Source organism: Mus caroli, unplaced genomic scaffold (assembly GCF_978045245.1).
Source record: "Mus caroli unplaced genomic scaffold, Mus_caroli_1 scaffold_2, whole genome shotgun sequence".
Classification (NCBI taxonomy): domain Eukaryota; kingdom Metazoa; phylum Chordata; class Mammalia; order Rodentia; family Muridae; genus Mus; species Mus caroli.
Window position 1 is genome coordinate 89,861,209 of NW_028227257.1, and position 22,466 is coordinate 89,883,674.

Below are 22,466 nucleotides of genomic sequence, written 5' to 3' on the forward strand. Positions count from 1 at the left end.
AGAGCATCCAAGAGGGACTTTCTAGAGTATTAATTGACACGAGAAGACCCATCTTAACTGTGGCTGAGACCATTCCCTATGCAGGGAGTGGAGACAGGGAGTTGAGCATTAAGCATGCAGTCATTGTATTCTGCTTCCTGAATGTAGGTGTGACCAACTGCTTCAAGCTCCTACTGACACAAGAGACTTTATCCTTGAATTGTGAGCTGAGACAAGCCCTTTCTCTTTTGAGATGTCTTTCTCAGCGAATTTTATCAGAGCAACAAGAAACGGGAGCACACAGTAATCAAGGGACTCTTTTTTCTTTGCATATAAATATAAAGTTCAGTCTACTTCTAACAACCATTTTGTGTATGTTCATATAAAATAAAGTATTACTTTTTGATAAATTACACTCAACTGTTAAAAACATGGAAGACCTAAACATTTCAACTCTTCTTTAAAATAAATATAATTACTTTTAAATTTTATTTTTTTTTGGGTAAGGGTGTCTTGCCTGTATATTATGCCTGTACACCATGTCTGTGCAGTGCCAGTGGAGGTAAAAGCAGGACACTGACTACCCTACAACAGGAGTTACAGACAGTTGTGAACCATCCTGTGGGTGTTGGACGTTGAGCCCCCATCCTTGGAAGAGTAGTTGGAGCTCTTACCCACTGAGTTATCTCTCCAGTCTCAATCTTTCTGATTCTTAACGGCAAAAACAAACCCAAAAACCTATTTTTAAATAACTTAAAAAAAAAAAAGATGAAACTCACAGTGTGTCAACTGGGACATCAGTTGCCAAGCACTGACTTGCCCACTTAATGAGGTAATAAGACAAGAGCAGGGGAGCTGTGCGATGCAGCAGGTCTTGCTGAGCTTGAAAGAGCTGACCAGCTCCTAAGATCACCTATGACAGCAAAGATGGAATGGTAACTCAGGAGAGGTCAAACAAAGCAATAAAGCAATAAAGGGAACAGCAGTGTAGAGGCAATACACATGCTACATTTTTATGTAGCAGTTAGTGAGTATTTTGCTGAACACTAAGGGTCAAAACAAATATAACCACTACCAATGAACCAAAACAGTTTCTTTTTCTTTTGTTTTTTTGAGACAAGGCTTCTTTTCATAGTCTTGGCTATCTAGAACCCACTATGTAGACCAGGCTGGCCTTAAACTCACAGAGATCCTCCTGCCTCTCTTCCTGAGTGCTGAGAGGTCTGCATCACCACACGTGGTTCAAAACAGTTTTCTGACTCAGGAAAGCTGATGGTGTAAAGAAATAAAGGAACAGAGAAATCTAAGTCTCTTCTGTTGTTGCTGCTGCAGTTTATGTGAAAATAAGTTATGACCAACAGATGCAAATTTGTCAATACCACCCGAGGTCTTAATGTGTAAAGCGTGTGACCATCAACTCTACTTCTCAGAACTCACTCTAGAGACAGTTAAAGACCTGGTAGGAGAGTGTTGGGGGTCCATGGCTACTTTCCTAGCATCTGGACATGGGGACAGGAAGATTAGGAGTTAAAGAATAGTCTCAGCTACATAGTGAGTTTGAGGCTATAAGCAACCCTATTTTAACTCCTGATAACTGCCAAAAAGAAAAAAAGGAAAACAGCAATATCCTAGATAGCCAAAAAGAATATTTGAGTAAGTTAAAATAGTACTAGGTAGCTACTAAAATACTAATATGTTCTAGTTTTATAAACAAAATAAAAAACTACATAGGCACACAAAATGCAGTGTTTACTACTGTGTGTACGACTATAGATGACTGTTTTGTAGCATATATGCATTTCATAAAGGTTCTACAATGAACATTTATTGATCCAGTTGCCTCTGACTCTACAGTGCTGGGTTAAAGGTGTGCACCACTGCTACCTAGCTGAAAAAAAAAAAATGAGTGGTTTTTTTTTTTGGGGGGGTGGGGGGTCGAGACAGGGTTTCTCTGTATAGCCCTGACTATCCTGGAACTCACTTGTAGACCAGGCTGGCCTCGAACTCATAAACCCGCCTGCCTCTGCCTCCTGAGTGCTGGGATTAAGGGTGTACGCCACCACGCCCGGTGAGTATTTTTTAAAAATAAACAATTAAAAAAGAAGATATAAACACTCTGGGAGCCATATGAGCCTTCTGGCTCTTTATACATTAACATGGATTGGCCTAACCTGCCCATTTCCTTGCCAGAGTTAAATGCCTTTGTCAACTCAGAGACACATGATCTTCAACCCCAGGGTGTCCAGGGAATAAAACGATTCAATTGTGAGAAAAAAAGTAACCTTTTATACAGTACACTCATGGTCTATAAAGCCACCAGGATTCTGATGGCAACAGAATCTGGTGGCACGAGAAAGAAAAGATGGAAAAGAAGCATAGAAAGGAGCAGAAAGGATCACAGACGCAAATGCTGCACACTCAAAACTGTGTTTAGGGCAGCCCTATCCTCTACACTTGGGGTTCTGCTATCGCATCTAGAGTGATAGCAGGAGCAGATCTGCGGAAATTCTACAATACTAAATAAGCATGTGTACCACATGCCTCCTGTGCCTGAGGGAGTGGTGAACATCTATGGGTACAGAGACTTGAACTACTAGTCCTTTGCAAGAACCACAGCAAGTGCTATTACCACTGAACCAATTCTGCACAGCACACAGCCTTTTGTGTGTGTGTATGGGCGGTGGGGGAGACAGGGTTTTGTTCTGGTAGTCTTGGCTGTCCCAGAACCAGCTCTGTAGTCCAGGCTGGCCTTGAACTCCCAGAGATCCACCACCATCTCCTGCATGGTATTGTGTTTTAAAGACAATCTGACTATATAGCTAAGACTAGCTTCATATTCCCCATGTAGACCAGGTTGGCCTTGAACTTTGATCTTCCTGCCTTCATTTCAAAAGCACTACAATTACTGGTGTGACAGTTTACAGGCCTTTGACTTTTCTTCAGGCTAGGAACATTTGTTTGTTTATCTGGTTGCTATGTGTTTTCTGTTTTCTGATTAGCAACAGTAATCTGCTTCAGACAGTCCAAGTGCATTCTGTTTATTTCTATTTATATGATGATTAATTTTGTCAGCTTGAGATTTAGAATCAGGGAAATATACCTCTGGGTTTATAAAAAGGTTAAACTAAAGAAAATAAAAGCAAGAGGGGTGGTCCATCTTGACTGTAGCTGAGACCATTCCATTGGCTGGGTTGAACACTGAATAAAAGGAACAAAGTGATAACTAGCAGCCCTCTCTTAGAAAACCCCATACCACACTCTTGGGTATCTTTCTTTCTAAGCATCTCTCTTTATCTACTGCCCTCATTTATAATCTCTATTTAAAATGTTTTTCTTAAATCTTAACTGCACACATAATGTGAGCTGAGAGGCAGCTTTCCCTCTGTTTCCTGACTGTGGGCGCCATGTGACCGACCAGTCACTTCACTCCTCAAGTCACAGTAGACTACACCTCCACACAGCAAGTCAGGACAAAGCCTGCCTTCTGTAAGCTGCTTCTGAGAAAAGGAACTGCCACTACTCCTCTCAGCTGGTATCTGCAGAGCCCTGCTTAGGCTAAGCTCAGGGGAAAGCAGTAAATACAGACAAGTCTCTAGACTATGCAGTTTGAGAGTTTATAAGTGAGTTTTCCCTCAAGTAGTACTTACTGCATCTCCTAGCCTTGTTAATAGCTGCTGTAAGATCAAGAGGTCTCGGCAGATCAGGAATCGAGTGCTGGCAATTTTATACACACCTCTACACACAATATATCCTGCTGTGCTACTACCATAGAGCTGGGAAAGATTCATTCGAACGTTCAAAGGCTGAGCTGTAACAAGAAAAAATGGAGTTAAATGCTGGCAAGATGGCTCAGTGGGTAAAGGAACCTGCCGCCAACCCTGATAAACTGAATTAACTCGCAGGACCCATACGGTAGGGAAAAGCTGATCCCTACATGTTGTCCTCTGAGCTCTGTCTATGTACCATAGCATGTGTGCATATATGTACATAAAATAAAATAAACAAATGTAATAAATTTAGAAGGAAAACTGGAATTAAATGTATCATTTAATTCTGCTTTTTTGAGACAGGGATCTTCTATGTGTAGTCCTGGCTGGCCTGGAACTTATGCTGCAGACCAAGCTGGTCTGGAACTCAGAGATCTGCCTCCCTCTGCCTGAGTGCTGGGATTAAAGGCGTGGCCATCATGCCTGGCTTTGTTAGTTCTAACTATGTGTGTGTGTCTGTATGTGGGTATGTGCACATGAGTGCAGGTAGCACAGACCAGAGATGTCAGATTCCTCTGGGGCTGGCTGTGCGTCACCTGACGTGGAAGTAGACTCAGTTCCTCTGGAAGAACAGTGCATCCTCTTAACCTCCGAGCCCACACCACTGAGTTCTGTAAAGCACACTTGTTGTTTCCTTGGTTACCTGGATCAAACCCCTTTTCCATTTCCACTTCTGTTTCATAATCCATTTCCCGTATAAGAAGTCCAATGGCGTGGACAGGGTTTCTGATCTCTTGCAGTTTACTACAAATGTCTTCCATCACATTTTCTCTACATGACAATTAGAAAATTCCCGTTACTACTGACAACATTTAAGACAGGCTCTATGTGTGCTGCTCACAGTAAAGTAGTGGAGAAAATCATTCTGACACAAGACACTCAAGAGTCCACATTAAATCACTCTCAACTTTTTAGGAATGACCCACAAAATGAATTCTAGGAAAATACTTGTGTATTTTTTTTTAAACATCATGCTTATTTAAGGGATTACAGAAGTATAATACTTTATGAATTTGTTTTCATTTGCCCTCTGTAACATCTGAAACAGGGGCTTCAGAGTAGTACACTTGCCTAGAATGTACAAGGTCAGGTTCTTCCACACGCACACACGTGCACGCACACACGCACGCACACACACACACACACACACCCAACCCTATTTAGAATCAAGGAAAATTACTTTAACATTAAACCATGACTTTTTATATACTTGACCATATATTAAAATCTGTGATAACAACACTGCCGAATTCCATTAGGAAATGTACTTTACCCTAAATTCTCCTTACACATCAATAGTGATCAAATCTTCCAAAATGTGTTCTGCAGCCTTCTCTGGAGATTGCAAGTTATAACAACTGGTTTCCATCAAAACTGCCATGTCCATGGTAACAGACTCTCCAATCATCCGGAGGCATTTTATAAGACATAAGACATCCCGTGCCACATCTGCATCTATGAGAGAGAATGTTAACATCGATGGCTGAAACCATGAAAGTCTATTGATTAATACATTAAATCGATGGCTGAAACCATGAAAGTCTATTGATTAATACATTAAAAGAGGCATCTGTAATTAGATAGAAAGAATCCCTTTTCCATAGCATATGTATTTAAGACTCTCCAGCTTAAAAAAAAAATCTTCAGTGAGTAAGGTAAACTCATCAAGACAGGTCGCAGTGGTAATTGATAATGTTTAACTGAAGTAAAATATAAGATTCACATTGGGAGGGGGTCAATTAGATAGAAAAATGATTACCATCTGATATGGTCGTCTCATCCTCCGTCAAAAGGTGCTCGTCGGGCAGGAGATACAAATGATCTACTAAGGAAGATGGCACCAGGAAAGACAGATACCCCTGCAAGTACAAACCTTTCCGTTATTTTCTTTTAAATAATTAAAAAAGAAACATGTAACTCATAATCCATAATGTATCATATAGACAACAAATTGTGCTATATAGAATATGTACACATAATTTTCCATGTCATTTTTTAACACTTGGAAGGGGCTAGAGGATGCAGTTCAGTGGTAAAGGGCTTACCTAATACATGCAGGCCTTAGGTTTGACTCTCAGCAGAGACACAAAAAGAAAGAACAATATTGTGAGCTAAGTCTTCCATTTTTTACCTGTATCTGTGTTCATCTGAGTGGTGATGTGTGTGTGTATGCCTACAGGATAATCTTGCTTGTCATTCCCCGGAATGCAGTGTTTCTCACTGGCCTGGAAATCACGAATTAGGGTAGACTGACTAGCAAGCTGTCTCTGTCTCCTCATCACTGCGACCATAAGCATGCACAACTATAACTGGCATTTCTTCATGGGTGCTAGGGTCTTTCGGCTTGTAAGGCAAAGACTTTACAGACTGAACTTAAAATCTACAGAATGTACTTAGACACTGAATGGTGAGGAAACAACAAATTTAAATCAAAAGACAATATAAAAAAAGATGGGGGCTGGAGAGATGGCTCAGTGGTTAAGAGCACTGGTTGCTCTTCTAAAGGTCCTGAGTTCACTTCCCGGCAACCACATGGTGGTTCACAACCAACTGTAATGGGATCAGATGCCCTCTTCTGGTGTGTCTAAAGACAGCAACAATGTACTCACCATACATAAAATAAATAAATAAATCTAAAAAAAAAAAAAAAAAAGATATAGTCTTAAGGTAGCAAGGAAATGGCCAGAAGATGGTGCTTCACGCCCTACAGCTAGAGTTACAAGTAATCTCCACTTGGCATGATCGCTAGGAATTGAATCAGGTTACTCTGTAGAAGTAGCAAGCACTCTTTTTTTTTTTTTGGTTTTTTTTTTTTTTTTGGTTTTTCGAGACAGGGTTTCTCTGTGTAGCCCTGGCTGTCCTGGCACTCACTTTGTAGACCAGGGTGGCCTCGAACTCAGAAATCCGCCTGCCTCTGCCTCCCGAGTGCTGGGATTAAAGGCATGCGCCACCACGCCCGGCTAGTAGCAAGCACTCTTAATCATTAAGCCATGTCTCCAGTTCCAGTATCTGTGTTAATGTGTGCTGAAATATTTACAGATATCAAGGCATCAGTGACTCAGGAAAAAAAAAATGAAGAAAAAGAAGAAGAGGAAGAGGAAAAAGAGGAGGAAGAAAACAAAAACAATGCAGAAAAGCAAATTGGGGTTGGAGATTCAGTTCAGTGCATTATGTGTGCTTGTTAGCATGAATAGGCTCAGATTCAATCCCTGGCACTAAGATCTACCCAGCTACCAACCAACCCTGTCACCAAAATCGAAGCTAATAATGAGTATGGGTGAAGGAAATACTGAAATTCTTGTGTTATCACCATTGTTGTTTTTGTTTGTTGAAGCAGAGGCTGACCTGGGATCCTAAGGGCATTCCCATGTAGTCTCTCAAATGTTAGGATATACAGGCCTGAGTCATTGTGCTGTTTTTGTAATTTCAACGTGCATCAATATAGTCTCCTTGAACTTTGCAGAGGAGCTCTGAATGCTCCAGTTCCCTTACTTTCTTCAGAAGGCACACCATGTTTGTGACAGGATTCAAATGTAGAGCGAGAGGGTGGGAGAGGGCTTCCTGATACTGGAGAACGCAGGCATAGAACTTGCACCAGAATTCCTGCTGTAACGTGCGGAATTCATCCTGGGAGAATTCATACTCAGTCACACTTCCTTGGAGCTGACAAACAGAGAAAAGTGAAACCTTTTGGGGGTTTTTCTTTACAAAATATTTCTTATGCATTAAATCCCATGGGATATGTAAATATCTATCAAACTCCCTAATGAAAAGGCTTAAGCATTTCTACTTTCTGCTACCATGATAAAAATGATCAAGTTTGACAGTTCAACTAGACAGACAACATTATCATTCCCACTCTTTCCCACACCTCACCTCATTTTCAACAGCTAAAGTAATTTCCTTTTTTAGTTCATTCCATGAAAGATCCAAGTTCCTCTCGGTACCTCGGCAGAAAATCTAAAATTAAAAGGAATATTTCAGAATATTATAAAATACTCACACTGAAGGAAGTCTGGCTTAAAAGTCCCTAAGGCAATATGTAACTACAGAGCAACCTCAGAAATGTCAGGAGTCCCTCCTGCTCTAATACTGCACAGATGATTTCTAGCAGCAACAACAAAGTTCAGAACCAGAATAACTTCCAGAAATCTGAATCCAAAAGAATTATAATGAAGTACATAGACCATTTAAAAAAATCAATTAAAATCAAAATAACTATTGCCCATTTGGAGAGAAAGGTCTATGGGATGTCAAAGACACATAGCCCAGGACCACACATAAGAGAAAGCTAGGGATGATGGTGGGTACTCCCCTAGGAAAGAGTTCAGCAGGAGTTTGGTAACTGCACTAATTATGTTTTTATATCTTAATTATATACTAGATACTATGAAAAGTGCTACTATACAACTGCATATTATTGCTGGGTGTGACAGTGCACAACTTTAATCCCAGTACTAAAGAGGCAGTGACAGGCAGATCTGAGTCTGAGGCCAGCCTGGTGTACAAAGCAAGATGCACGAGTTAGGAAAGTCAGGGCTACAGAAAGAAGCCCTGTCTCAAAAACAAACAAAACAAACAAACAACCCTCCCAATCCAAACCAAAAAACAACCCAACTAGTAATTATGAACAAGGACAAAATGATGATGAGAAGAAACTAAACAGAACACTTTACTCCGGAGTAATTATGTAGTTTTATCAGAGAGAAAACAGAAAACACATAGCAACCAGATAAACAAACAAATGTTCCTAGCCTGAAGAAAAGTCAAAGGCCTGTAAACTGTCACACCAGTAATTGTAGTGCTTTTGAAATCAAGGCAGGAAGATCAAAGTTCAAAGCCAACCTGGTCTACATGGGGAATATGAAGCTAGTCTTAGCTATATAGTCAGATTGTCTTTAAAACACAATACCATGCAGGAGATGGTGGTGGATCTCTGGGAGTTCAAGGCCAGCCTGGACTACAGAGCTGGTTCTGGGACAGCCAAGACTACCAGAACAAAACCCTGTCTCCCCCACCGCCCATACACACACACAAAAGGCTGTGTGCTGTGCAGAATTGGTTCAGTGGTAATAGCACTTGCTGTGGTTCTTGCAAAGGACTAGTAGTTCAAGTCTCTGTATCCATAGTTGTTCACCACTCCTTCAGGCACAGGAGGCATGTGGTACACAGATACACATGCAGTCAAAACACTCATAACACAAAATAAAATAAATCTTAAAAAACCAAAAAAACTCACAATAACAAGAAAGGGGAAGAGAAGAAAGTAGAAGAGAAATTGTTTATTTATATTTAGAAAAATGGTAAGGAATTTTTTTTGTTGTTGTTGTTTTGAGACAGGGTTTCTCTGTGTAGCCCTAGCTGTCCTGGAACTCTGTAGACCAGGCTGGCCCCGAACTCAGAAATTGGCCTGCCTCTGCCTCCCGAGTGCTGGGATTAAAGGCGTGCACCACCACGCCCGGCAATGGTAAGGATCTTAAGTGGATCTGCTGTGTACACAATTAATCCCAACTACAGGGAGGTGGAGGCAGAAGGATCCAAAGTTCAAGGTCTGCCTCAAAAACTACACAAAAATAACAATAAAATACTTTTTGTAAAATAGTGAACAACGTTTAAGTCATGACTGAAAATAAAATATTTTCTGAGACAGTTTCACTATGCAATACAGACAGCTGCCTCCAATTCAGTACGCTTCTACTTCAGCCTCCTGAGTCCTGGGACTGTGGTCATGCATTATCTATCACACAGAGCTTGAAGCTAAAATACTCTGAGTCACCGAGACTTTGCACCCAGAACTTGGCCACTCACTATACTAACAAAGGGTATAAACGACAATATAACCAATCATAAATAACTTAAAAACTAATCTTTAAATCTCTTTCAAGGATAAAGCTTACATGCAGTGTAGAGTAATTTCTGTTTACAATAGTGTTGGCATACAATCTGCACTGTGGCATGCTCCCCTAATTACTTGGGAAAGAATTTCCTACTCCTATCTCTCAGCCAGGATTCTTATTTTGTGTAAAGAATGTTAAAACAAATTACAATAGTATTTATAAACACACACACACTCAATTATACCATCCAGCAATACAATCAGGAATAATTTGAAGTAAACATTAGATATTTTCTTGCTCACCTGTAAAGCTTTACATAAAGCTGCATTTATGAAGTGTCCTGGTGTAAAAAGGCTCCGCAAATACATTTCCTATTAGAAAATTAAAACAAAAGCTACTATGATTCTGAAAAAGATGAAGCTGGGAAAAATACAAAGGAATCGTGTGAATCCAACATGTGGATTTCTACTCCATGAACTGGACACTCTGCCCTTCTACACTTGAGCAACAATAAGCTGTACTGCAGAGACATGCTTTTACAGTGGAGACTGCAATGCTTTGGGGGTCAAGCTGCTATATCCGCCTGAATGGTACACATTTTTATAGAACACTACTGGGTACCACTGAAAAACAAAGGTGACAGCTGTCAATCTTAAATACAAAGGGTGGACCCAGCCTGGTGGTGACAGGGTAAAGAGCAGTTAGAACAAGTTGATTTCAAAACCATCTTCACAAGGACTCACAAATAAAAGAAAGTGACAACAGGTAAGCTAAATCAAAATTTAAAGTGCAGAAAACTCACAGGAGTATAGAGTAGAATAGAAAGCTGCCATGCTGCCTCACTGTTTTGAACAAGTCTTGAACCAGATTTGCTTCTAAGCATCAAGTCTGAGTGACCAGGTTCTTTCCTGCTGCTGAGCTTCTCGGTGGGTGACAACATGAGTACAATGGAACAAAAGGCTACTAACATCAGGGTGTGACGCCAGTCGTTATTAACTGTAGTAATAAGTAACCATTACCAAGGAACTCTAAGGAGTAACACTCGAACAACATTCAATTTCAGATACTTAAAGTGGGGTTTCCAGGAGCGGAAATCTTGGTCATTTCAGTTTAGCTCACTAAGGATCAACTAGAAACTTTCTTTCTTTTTTCTTTTTTTCCTTTTTTTCTTTTTTTCCAGACAGGGTTTCTCTGTGTAGGCTTGGGTGTCCTGGAACTCACTTTGTAGACCAGGCCGGCCTCAAACTCAGAAATCCACCTGCCTCTGGGATTAAAGGCATGCGCCACCACACCCGGCAAGAAACTTTCTTTTATTTAGCCTAAAGATATCTTTGAAAACATGGAGACTGGCCTATTATGCTTTATTGCATATTATCTTTATCAGAACTTTTTTTTTGTTTTGTTTTGTTTTTCGAGACAGAGTTGTTCTGTGTAGCCCTGGCTGTCCTGGAACTCTCACATCTGCCTGCCTCTGCCTCCTAAGTGCTGGGGTTAAAGACCTGCACCCACTACCCAGCTCTTTATCAGATTTTTAAACCCCTGATATGGTGCTTTAGATTGCACCCAGGTGTGGCATATGCAAGTCCTCTACAATCAAGCTATAGTCTTCAGAATTGATCTGAACTTCACAGAATGTTTAAGCAGATGGAACTACTAATTACTAAAATATGATTGTTACATGTTACATAATCATTGTCATGCTATATTTCACAAATGTATATAATTACTATGCCAAATGAAAGGTTTGGGGGCTGGAGAGACGGCTGAGTGGTTAAGAGCACTTGTTCTTACAGAGGAGCCAGTTTTGGTTCCTAGCCCATATATGGCAGCTTACCACCATCTATCACTCTAGTTCCCGGCAATCTGACACTCCATTTTGAACCCTGGGCATCAGGTGAGCACAGGGGGCACATACATACATGCAAGGAAAAGATGCCCATGCACATGACATAAAATTCTCAGCCACCAAAATGGCTCAGTAGGTGACTCTGTAAAGGTGCTCGTCACTAGGCCTGATGACCACAGTTCCACTCCTGGGCACACATGGTGAAGAGAGAGGACTGAAGGGTTACCTTCTGACCTCTGTCTCTGCACTGTGTGCATGCGTGTCTCACTGGCCCAGAGCACTTACTCCTATCAGTGAACACACTAGGAACTAACATATCACCCAGCGATGCCAATTCATCACAGGGACATAGGACTGAGGTATAGCTGTCTCCTCCAAGACAGCTAAACACACAGAATGTAGACTTTGTAAGGCAAGAGGTACTATCTGAGATCAAAAACAGGAAGGAAGCAGAATAAAGAGATGAAGTCTTGAAAATACTCTGCCAGCCCTATCTGAGAGCAGACGCTGAACATCTCAGCTGCATAAGCCAATGTATTTGCCTTCTCACTCAAATGACCTCAGGGTAAAAACTAATGCAAGTGGTTCCTACAGTAACAGTTTTCATACTTACTCTGGGGTCTTGATCGTCTCTGATGACAATTTCTTCTTCTGGCAGAGGCTGCATAAACACTGGATTCCACTGACCTGCAACATTACTACAGAAAAAACGTTCAAAAGTTTACCAAACACTGTCTACACACGTTGGCAGTATCTGAGCAGGAATGGCCTCATCAGAGAACCCATTGCAACCAACCACAGCTTTATCACTAAGCAGTTTACTGTCCTTGCATCTGTCCTTACTGTCTGCGTGTCTGCACAGGCGCAAAGGTGTGCATGTCCTCGTGCAGGCCAGGACTCAATGCTCAATGTCTTCCTCAACTGTTCTCCACCTTGTTTTAAATGATCTACGTATTTTATTATTATTATTATTGTGTGGAGATACCAGTTACACAGGTGCCACAATAGCTGTATGGAAGTCAGAGGGTCTCTTCCAAGTGTCTGCTTTAGCCTTCCAGAGGGAGTTCTGGAGACTCCCTCTGGTTGTTAGCCCCTACAGCTAGCACTTCCACTTACTGAGCTACTTCACTAGCCCCTGACCTGAGCTTTTTGAGACAGGGTTTCTCTCTGAATCCAGAGTTCATCAATTTAGCTAAACTATGCTGGTCAGCAAGCTCCAGAAATCCTCACGTCTGCCTTACCAGTGCACAATTCTAAGCCCGCACTGCCCCAACTGACTTGCTTTTACATAGGAACTGGGGATCAAAACTCAGGTCGTCATAAATTCATCGCAAACACTGCCAAATGAGCCATCTCCCAGACCCAAAGTTCTATGTTTAACAGGGAGCATCCTCAATTTAAAACCTGAAATATAAATCTACAAACAGCTGATTTTTACTATGTACTTAAATTTACTAGATATTATGTAAGATGCAATTCTTGACACTATTCTATTCATGTTTGCCTTACAATCTCCTTCAAGAATGTATTACCTTCAATCTGTAGCTGAGGAAATAAGTCCTTTTAAGGTCTTTCACAGCTGGTAAGCTGCTGGAAACCCTGAATCCAGAGCCCAGGCCTTCTTGTTTGATAAGCTGTGGTTGTACCCTGTAGCCCTAAGTGGCTTCAATCTCTCAATGTACTTCTGTGCTCAGCTCCAAGCTCATGGTTTTGAATGATACCTATAAGAATTAAACTAGTATTTTTCAAGGTCTGGCTTAGGATCAGAATAGACCTTGTAATTCTACTCTGAAGTTTAATGTTGAGGGTTCAATTTGTTTAAATGGTTCTTTTTTTTTTTTTTTTTTTTTTTTTAAATGGTTCTTAAAGGAATCTTAAAAGGAGATGCTTCACACTTGATCTTAGCCAAAGGCCAATGAAGCGTTTCAGTGGTTATGTATTTCATTAAGAAAAAGTTTAAAGCCGGGCGTGGTGGCGCATGCCTTTAATCCCAGCACTTGGGAGGCAGAGGCAGGTGGATTTCTGAAGCCAGCCTGGTCTACAAAGTGAGTTCCAGGACAGCCAGGGCTATACATAGGAACCCTGTCTCGACAAACCAAAAAGAAAGTTTAAATCTGTTTATAAATATATTTGTAAATATTAAATTTTTTTTAGATTAAGCTCAGTGTTGTGGCACACACTTTTAACCCCAGCACTGGGGAGGCAGATGGATCTGAGTTTGAGGTCAGCCTTGTCTATAGGAGTTCCAGGACAGTCAGGGATATTCAGAGAAACCCTTGAGAACCAAAACAATTTAACACTATTTTTGAATCACATATATGATATGTGTGTGTCCATGTGAGTGTACGTGTCCTGGGAAGCAAGAGGGCTATGACCCTCTGTAGCTGGAGTCCCAGGCAGTTAGTTATAAGCCACCCTACAGGGGTGCTGGGACTCAACTTCAACCCCTTCTAAGAGCAGTCTGAGTCTTAATTGTTGAGCCATTTCTCCGAGACCACAGCTAAAAAGTTAAAAGTAAACCAATGTATAATAGATAAAGTATATCTAACAGTAGAGGTTATCAAAACATAAAATTGTGCAATACAAGGGCTGGTGAGATGGCTCAGTGGTTAAGAGCACCGACTGCTCTTCTGAAGGTCCCAAGTTCAAGTCCCAGCAACCACATGGTGGCTCACAACCATCTGTAACAAGATCTAACACCATCTTTCGAAGTGTCTGAAGATAGCTAGTGTACTCACATATAATAAATAAATAAATCTTAAAAAAATTGTGCAATACAACTTTTCATCCTAAAATACTAGTTTTGTTCTATAGCTCATTTTTGCTTCTTACTCGCACTCTCCTTCTCCCTCTCCCTCCCTCAAGGTATCACATATTGCAGGGGAGCCCTGAACTCACTATGTAGCTGAAGATGGCCTTGGATTTCTAACCCTTTGCCTCTACTTCCTTCCTTCTGGAACTGCAACCATGCTTGTATGAGGCGCTGGGCTCTGAGTGCAAGGAAGGCACCCTACTCACTGAGCCGGATTCTGAGCCCTGAAGCTCATTTTTTCAGAAGGAGAAAAGTTTCCTATTTTAAAAAGTTTCAAATAACCATACTAATTTAATCTATCTTTGATCTTTATTTAAGGAGATTGAGAATAAAAAAGAACTTCAATGTTTTTGTTAAGTTGTGGGCATAAGGACATTAGAGTATTAGTAGTGAGATTCCAAATTACTGCTACTGTTTTGGGGGTACCTCTCCTAAGAAATATGCTATTTTATCTTAGCTCAATCCTAAGCATATTTGATTTCCACAAAATCCAGACAAACACATCAGAATCCTTTGAACTAAATATTTGGCTCTACACGGAAAAGGTCTCATCTCAGTATGGCGCTGTCTAGGGTAACATAGGAAGAGAAAGGTTAAATATTCCATACTGTTCGAAGTTGATATATTTCACAATTGTTTGGTTCTCAGCATCATGCCACAGGGCCCAGATATCCGTTGAGGTTAAGGCAAAATCGACTAGTGTCTCCTAGGAAGAAATGGGAAAAAGAAAGAAAGAAAAGGGAGCAGAGACTAAGTTTGTATTGACAAGAGAACAAAATGCATGACAGCACAACATGCCCCATGAACTTGATAAAATCCAACTTAAACTGTTTCTATGCATGAAGAGGGGCTGGAGAGATGGTTCAGAGCACTGGCTGCTCTCACAAAATACTCTGGTTCAATTCCCGGCACCCACATGCTGGGCTCTCAATCGTCTATATATGAAGTACCTTAAGACTATAACCCTGGGGCTGGAGAGATGGCTCAGCAGTTAAGAGCACTGACTGCTCTGCCAAAGATCCTGAGTTCAAATCCCAGCCACGACATGGTGGCTCACAACCATCCGTAATGAGATCTGTTGCCCTCTTCTGGTGTGTCTGAAGACAGCTACAGTGTACTTACATATAATAAATAAATCTTTAAAACAAAAAAAGAATATAATCCTATAAAAACACAATGGGGGTAAGGAATTTTGAGACAGTCTCACTACTGTGAGACTCTACTTGGCAATTACAGAAAGTTGCTAAGTTGGTTTGAAACTCCTATGTTTAAATGACCCTGTCTCAGATTAAAAAAAAAAAAAAAAAGCTATGGTTAGAGGGCAAGCAACCTCCCCAGGGTATGGCCAACACTTCCTTCCTGCACCTGTGTGAAATGCACAGGACGGTTTAACTTACCTGAGAAGTGAACAGGGAAGAAATGTGATCTAAACTATAGCGATTATTCTCAGTGCTCACCAACTGGAAAACGCAGAACTGTTGAAAAGCAAGTTAACAGTTCATTACTTCATACAATCACCATGTTATTCTTCTAAGGAGAGAATTCACAATTCTCCTGTCTCTGAGTGCTGGGAATACAGGTGTGTGCCACCAAACTTAACTAAAATATAACAAAGTTTCCATCTTAACCATTTTTAAGAATGCAGTTTATAGAGGGCTGGAGAGATGGCTCAGCTGTTAAGAGTACTAACTGGTCTTCCTGAGTTCAATTCCCAGCAACTTCACAACCATCTGTAATGGGATCTGATGCCCTCTTCTGGTGTGTCTGAAGACAGCTACAGTATACTCACATACATAAATTAAATAAATCAATCGTAAAAAAAAAAAAGAATGCAGTTTATATATATTGACATTGCTGTGCTACCCATATGCAGGACGCTGCATCTTGCAAAATTGAAACTTTACTCCCATCAAAAACTTCCCACACACGTGTGCAAATTTAAAATACATAATATACAAAATATAAATACTATGTATAAATTATATAAACATATAAAAGTATTTTTCGTAAATAACGGTTGAAGTCTAGGTTTAGTTCAGTGGTAGAGTCATTGACTTAAGTGTGCAAGGCCTTGGGTTCAATCCCTTACATTAGATGAAAAGACTAAGCCGGGCGTGGTGGTGCACGCCTTTAATCCCAGCACTTGGGAGGCAGAGGCAGGCGGATTTCTGAGTTCGAGGCCAGCCTGGTCTACAAAGTGAGTTCCAGGACAGCCAGGGCTACACAGAGAAACCCTGTCTCGAAAAACCAAAAAAAAAAAAAAAAAAAAAAAAAAAAAAGACTAAACAAAAACAAGGAAATTAAGGCACAAGATACTTATGAAAATATTTTTGACAATTTTTACTAAAGAAAATTCACTGTGCACTGACAATGCAATGTCCTGTGTCTTTTAAGTAGGCAAGTACTCACAGTAAGTTAAAATCTTTTACATTTATTTAGTTTATGTATGAGGATTCAAGTGTGTGTGTAGGTCAACCTGCAGGAATTGGTTCTGGGAACCAAGCTTAGGCTGTCAGGCATGGATGCAAACACTGGGACCCACTTAGTCATCTTGTCACCACCCTCCTTTAACCGCTTTTTAAAAAAAGTTTTTTTTGAGACAAGACCTATTTATATAGCTTTGGTTGTCTTGGAACTATGCAGGCCAGGCTGGCCTCAAACTCAGATTGCTCAGATTGGACTGTCCCTGCCTTCCAAGTGCTGGGATGAGAAGCATGTGCCACCATGCCTAGCTTTAAAAAATGTTATTTTTAGAAAGAGAAAATTATAATTTTTTCCCCCAGTAGTGGGGATTAAAACCTAGGACTTTACTCATTGTAGGTAGTTTTACCACTAAGTTATAGTCCCAGTGTCACAAGCAAGCTATAAGGGAAAAAAATAAACACTGGCTTGTCTTCTGAGAAAAAGAGGTGTATGAAATATGTAGGGTAGCTGGAGATGGCTTAGCAGATAAGAAGACTTACGGAAACTGGGTCCCATCCCTTGTACCAGACAGCTCGCTAACTTCAGCTCCAAGGGACCTGACATCTTCTAGACTCTTATGTCACCTGTCCACATGTGTGTGCATACTCACACAAACACATATGGACACACAAAAATAAATCTTAACAAATAAAAGTAAAAGGTCTATGTAGGGGATGAAGGTATAGTTCAGTGACAGTACAAATGTGTATGTATAAGACCAAAATTTAAAAAATGTTGCACATTTTTAATCCGAGCACTTGGATCTCTAAGTTCCAGTTCAGCCAGTGATACTACAGAGTCTGTCTCAAAAAACAACAAACAGCTCTTCCGGTCTGACCAGCAATGGGGTAGCTAGGGCGCAGGGTCGGCTGACACCCACCAGCTGCCCACGACACCCGCCACAGAATCTTGGGACTTCTGGTGGGTGGAACAGAGCTTCTGCTCCAATCCAATCTCGCGGGACCTGAGACTGCTTTAGTAAGGGAAGCAGAAAGCCGACCTGAGTGGGGCCACAGCCTCTTCCTGTCTGACCAGCACCGGGGTGGCTGGGGCGCGGGGTCAGCTGACACCCGCCACAGGATCTTGAGAATTCTGGTGAGTGGAACACAGCTTCTGCTCCAGTCCAATCACGCGGGACCTGAGACTGCTTTGGTTGGGGAGGCAGAAAACCAGCCTGAGTAGGGCCACAAGCCTCTTCCGGACTGACCAGCACCGGGGTAGCTAGGGGCAGGGTCAGCTGACACCCGCCAGCTACCCACGACACCCACCACAGGATCTTAAGACTTCTGGTGAGTGGAACACAGCGTCTGCTCCAATCTTTAAACAGTGACAACGATAACAACTAACCCCAGAGATTACCAGATGGCAAAAGGTAAACGTAATAATCTTACTAACAGAAACCAAGACCACTCACATCATCAGAACCCAGCACTCCCACTTCGCCCAGTCCAGGGCACCCCAACATACCAGAGAAGCTAGACCCAGATCTAAAAGCATATCTCATGATGATGGTAGAGGACATCAAGAAGGACTTTAATAACACACTTAAAGAAATACAGGAGAACACTGCTAAACAGGTAGAAGACATTAAAGAGGAAGCACAAAAATCCCTTAAAGAATTGCAGGAGAACACTGCTAAATAGGTAGAAGACATTAAAGAGGAAGCACAAAAATCCCTTAAAGAATTGCAGGAAAACCAGACCAAACAGGTGATGGAATTGAATAAAACCATCCAAGACCTAAAAAGGGAAGTAGAGACAATGAAGAAAACCCAAATTGAGGCAACGCTGGAGATAGAAACCCTAGGAAAGAAATCTGGAACCATAGATGCGAGCATCAGCAACAGAATACAAGAGATGGAAGAGAGAATCTCAGGTGCAGAAGACTCCATAGAGAACATCGGCACGACAATCAAAGAAAATACAAAATCCAAAAAGATCCTAACTCAAAACATCCAGGAAATCCAGGACAAAATGAGAAGACCAAACCTACGGATAATAGGAGTAGATGAGAATGAAGATTTTCAACTCAAAGGACCAGCAAATATCTTCAACAAAATTATAGAAGAAAACTTCCCAAACCTAAAGAAAGAGATGCCCATGAACATACAAGACGCTTACAGAACTCCAAATAGACTGGACCAGAAAAGAAATACCTCCCGACACATAATAATCAGAACAACAAATGCACTAAATAAAGATAGAATACTAAAAGCAGTAAGGGAAAAAGGTCAAGTAACATATAAAGGCAAGCCTATCAGAATTACACCGGATTTTTCACCAGAGACTATGAAAGCCAGAAGGGCCTGGACAGATGTTATACAGAAACTAAGAGAACACAATTTCCAGCCCAGGCTACTATACCCAGCCAAACTCTCAATTACCATAGATGGAGAAACCAAAGTATTCCACGACAAAACCAAATTCACAAATTATCTTTCCACGAATCCAGCCCTTCAAAGGACAATAACAGAAAAAAACCAATACAAGGACTGAAACCACGTCCTAGAAAAAGCAAGAAGGTAATCCCTCAACAAACCTAAAAGAAGACAACCACAAGAACAGAACACCAACTCTAACAACAAAAATAAAAGGAAGCAACAATTACTTCTCCCTAATATCTCTTAATATCAATGGACTCAACTCCCCAATAAAAAGACATAGACTAACAGGCTGGCTACAGAAACAGGACCCAACATTTTGCTGCTTACAGGAAACTCATCTCAGAGAAAAAGATAGACACTACCTCAGAATGAAAGGCTGGAAAACAATTTTCCAAGCAAATGGTAGGAAGAAACAAGCTGGAGTAGCCATTATAATATCTGATAAGATTGACTTCCAACCCAAAGTCATCAAAAAAGACAAGGAAGGGCACTTCATTCTCATCAAAGGTAAAATCCTCCAAGAGGAACTATCAATTCTGAATATCTATGCTCCAAATATAAGGGCAGCCACATTCATTAAAGATACTTTAGTAAAGCTCAAAGCACACATTGTACCTCACTCAATAACAGTGGGAGACTTCAACACACCACTTTCACCAATGGACAGATCATGGAAGCAGAAATTAAACAGGGACACAGTGAAACTAACAGAGGTTATAAAACAAATGGATCTGACAGATATCTACAGAACATTTTATCCTAAAACAAAAGGATATACCTTCTTCTGAGCACCTCACGGTACCTTCTCCAAAATTGACCACATAATTGGTCACAAAACAAGCCTCAACATATACAAAAATATTGAAATTGTCCCATGCATCCTATCAGATCACCACGGACTAAGACTGATCTTCAATAACAAAATAAATAATAGAAAGCCAACACACACGTGGAAACTAAACAACACTCTTCTCAATGATACCTTGGTCAAGGAAGGAATAAAGAAAGAAATTAAGGACTTTTTAGAGTTCAATGAAAATGAAGCCACAACATACCCAAACTTATGGGACGCAATGAAAGCATTTCTAACAGGAAAACTCATAGCTCTGAGTGCCTCCAAAAAGAAACTAGAGAGAGCACACATTAGCAGCTTGACAACACACCTAAAAGCTCTAGAACGAAAGGAAGCAAATTCACCCAAGAGGAGTAGACGGCAATAAATAATCAAACTCAGGGGTGAAATCAACCAAGTGGAAACAAGAAGAACAATTCAAAGAATCAACCAATCGAGGAGCTGGTTCTTTGAGAAAATCAACAAGATAGATAAACCCTTAGCCAGACTCACTAGAGGGCATAGGGAAAGTATTCTAATTAACAAAATCAGAAATGAAAAGGGAGACATAACAACAGACCCTGAAGAAATCCAAAACACCATCAGATCCTTCTACAAAAAAGGCTATACTCAACAAAACTGGAGAACCTGGATGAAATGGACAAGTTTCTAGACAGATACCAGGTACCAAAGTTAAATCAAGATCAGGTTAATGATCTAAACAGTCCCATATCCCCTAAAGAAATAGAAGCAGTCATTAATAGTCTCCCAACCAAGAAAAGCCCAGGACCAGATGGGTTTAGTGCAGAGTTCTATCAAACCTTCAAAGAAGATCTAATCCCAGTTCTTCACAAACTATTCCACAAAATAGAATCAGAAGGTACTCTACCCAACTCATTTTATGAAGCCACAATTACTCTGATACCTAAACCACATAAAGACCCAACAAAAATAGAGAACTTCAGACCAATTTCCCTTATGAATATTGATGCAAAAATCCTCAATAAAGTTCTCGCTAACCGAATTCAAGAACACATCAAAACAATCATCCATCCTGACCAAGTAGGTTTCATCCCAGGGATGCAAGGATGGTTCAATATACGAAAATCCATCAATGTAATCCATTATATAAACAAACTAAAAGACAAAAACCACATGATCATCTCGTTAGATGCTGAAAAAGCATTTGACAAAATCCAACACCCATTCATGATAAAAGTCTTGGAAAGATCAGGAATTCAAGGCTCATACCTAACCATGATAAAAGCAATATACAGCAAACCAGTAGCCAACATCAAAGTAAATGGTGAGAAGCTGGAAGCAATCCCACTAAAATCAGGGACTAGACAAGGCTGCCCACTCTCTCCCTACCTATTCAACATTGTACTTGAAGTCCTAGCCAGAGCAATTAGACAACAAAAGGAGATCAAGGGGATACAAATCGGAAAAGAAGAAGTCAAAATATCGCTTTTTGCAGATGATATGATAGTATACATAAGTGACCCTAAAAATTCCACCAGAGAACTCCTAAGCCTGATAAATAGCTTCGGTGAAGTAGCTGGATATAAAATTAACTCAAGCAAGTCAATGGCCTTTCTGTACACAAAGGATAAACAGGCAGAGAAGGAAATTAGGGAAACAACACCCTTCTCAATAGTCACAAACAATATAAAATACGTGGCATGACTCTAACAAAGGAAGTGAAAGATCTGTATGACAAGAACTTCAAGTCCCTGAAGAAAGAAATTAAAGAAGATCTCAGAAGATGGAAAGACCTCCCATGCTCATGGATTGGCAGGATCAACATTGTAAAAATGGCTATCTTACCAAAAGCAATCTACAGATTCAATGCAATCCACATCAAAATTCCAACTCAATTCTTCAACGAATTAGAAAGGGCAATCTGCAAATTCATCTGGAACAACAAAAAACCTAGGATAGCAAAAACTCTTCTCAAGGATAAAAGAACCTCTGGTGGAATCACCATGCCTGACCTAAAGCTGTACTACAGAGCAATTGTGATAAAAACTGCATGGTACTGGTATAACGTCAGACAAGTAGACCAATGGAACAGAATTGAAGACCCTGAGATCAACCCACATACCTATGGTCACTTGATCTTTGACAAGGGAGCAAAAACCATCCAGTGGAAAAAAGACAGCATTTTCAACAAATGGTGCTGGCACAACTGGCGGTTATCATGTAGAAGAATGCGAATTGATCCATTCCTATCTCCTTGTACCAAGGTCAAATCTAAGTGGATTAAGGAACTCCACATAAAACCAGAGACACTGAGACTTATAGAGGAGAAAGTAGGGAAAAGCCTCGAAGATATGGGTACAGGGGAAAAATTCCTGAATAGAACAGCAAAGGCTTGTGCTGTAAGATCGAGAATTGATAAATGGGACCTCATAAAGTTGCGCAGCTTCTGCAAGGCAAAAGACACCGTCAATAAGACAAAAAGACCACCAACAGATTGGGAGAGGATCTTTACCTATCCTAAATCAGATAGGGGACTAATATCCAATATATATAAAGAACTCAAGA

General features: G+C 40.6%; 1 protein-coding gene across 2 annotated transcripts in view; it reads right to left on the minus strand.

Annotated features, from left to right (window-relative positions):
* Nup160 (nucleoporin 160) overlaps nt 1–22,466 on the minus strand; it is a 63,083-nt gene that overhangs the window by 27,036 nt on the left and 13,581 nt on the right. The window contains exons 8-18 of one of the 2 annotated variants that reach the window (XM_021183053.2): nt 15,639–15,716; nt 14,850–14,947; nt 12,043–12,127; nt 9,886–9,954; nt 7,623–7,706; nt 7,239–7,409; nt 5,506–5,605; nt 5,036–5,201; nt 4,390–4,517; nt 3,627–3,787; nt 759–892 (exon numbers count right to left, since the gene is read on the minus strand). In XM_021183053.2, coding sequence (XP_021038712.1) covers nt 759–892; nt 3,627–3,787; nt 4,390–4,517; nt 5,036–5,201; nt 5,506–5,605; nt 7,239–7,409; nt 7,623–7,706; nt 9,886–9,954; nt 12,043–12,127; nt 14,850–14,947; nt 15,639–15,716 — 1,274 coding nt within the window. Of the gene's footprint in view, nt 1–758; nt 893–3,626; nt 3,788–4,389; nt 4,518–5,019; nt 5,202–5,505; nt 5,606–7,238; nt 7,410–7,622; nt 7,707–9,885; nt 9,955–12,042; nt 12,128–14,849; nt 14,948–15,638; nt 15,717–22,466 lie in introns of those variants that run through there. The other variant, XM_085834709.1, reaches the window with a different exon arrangement.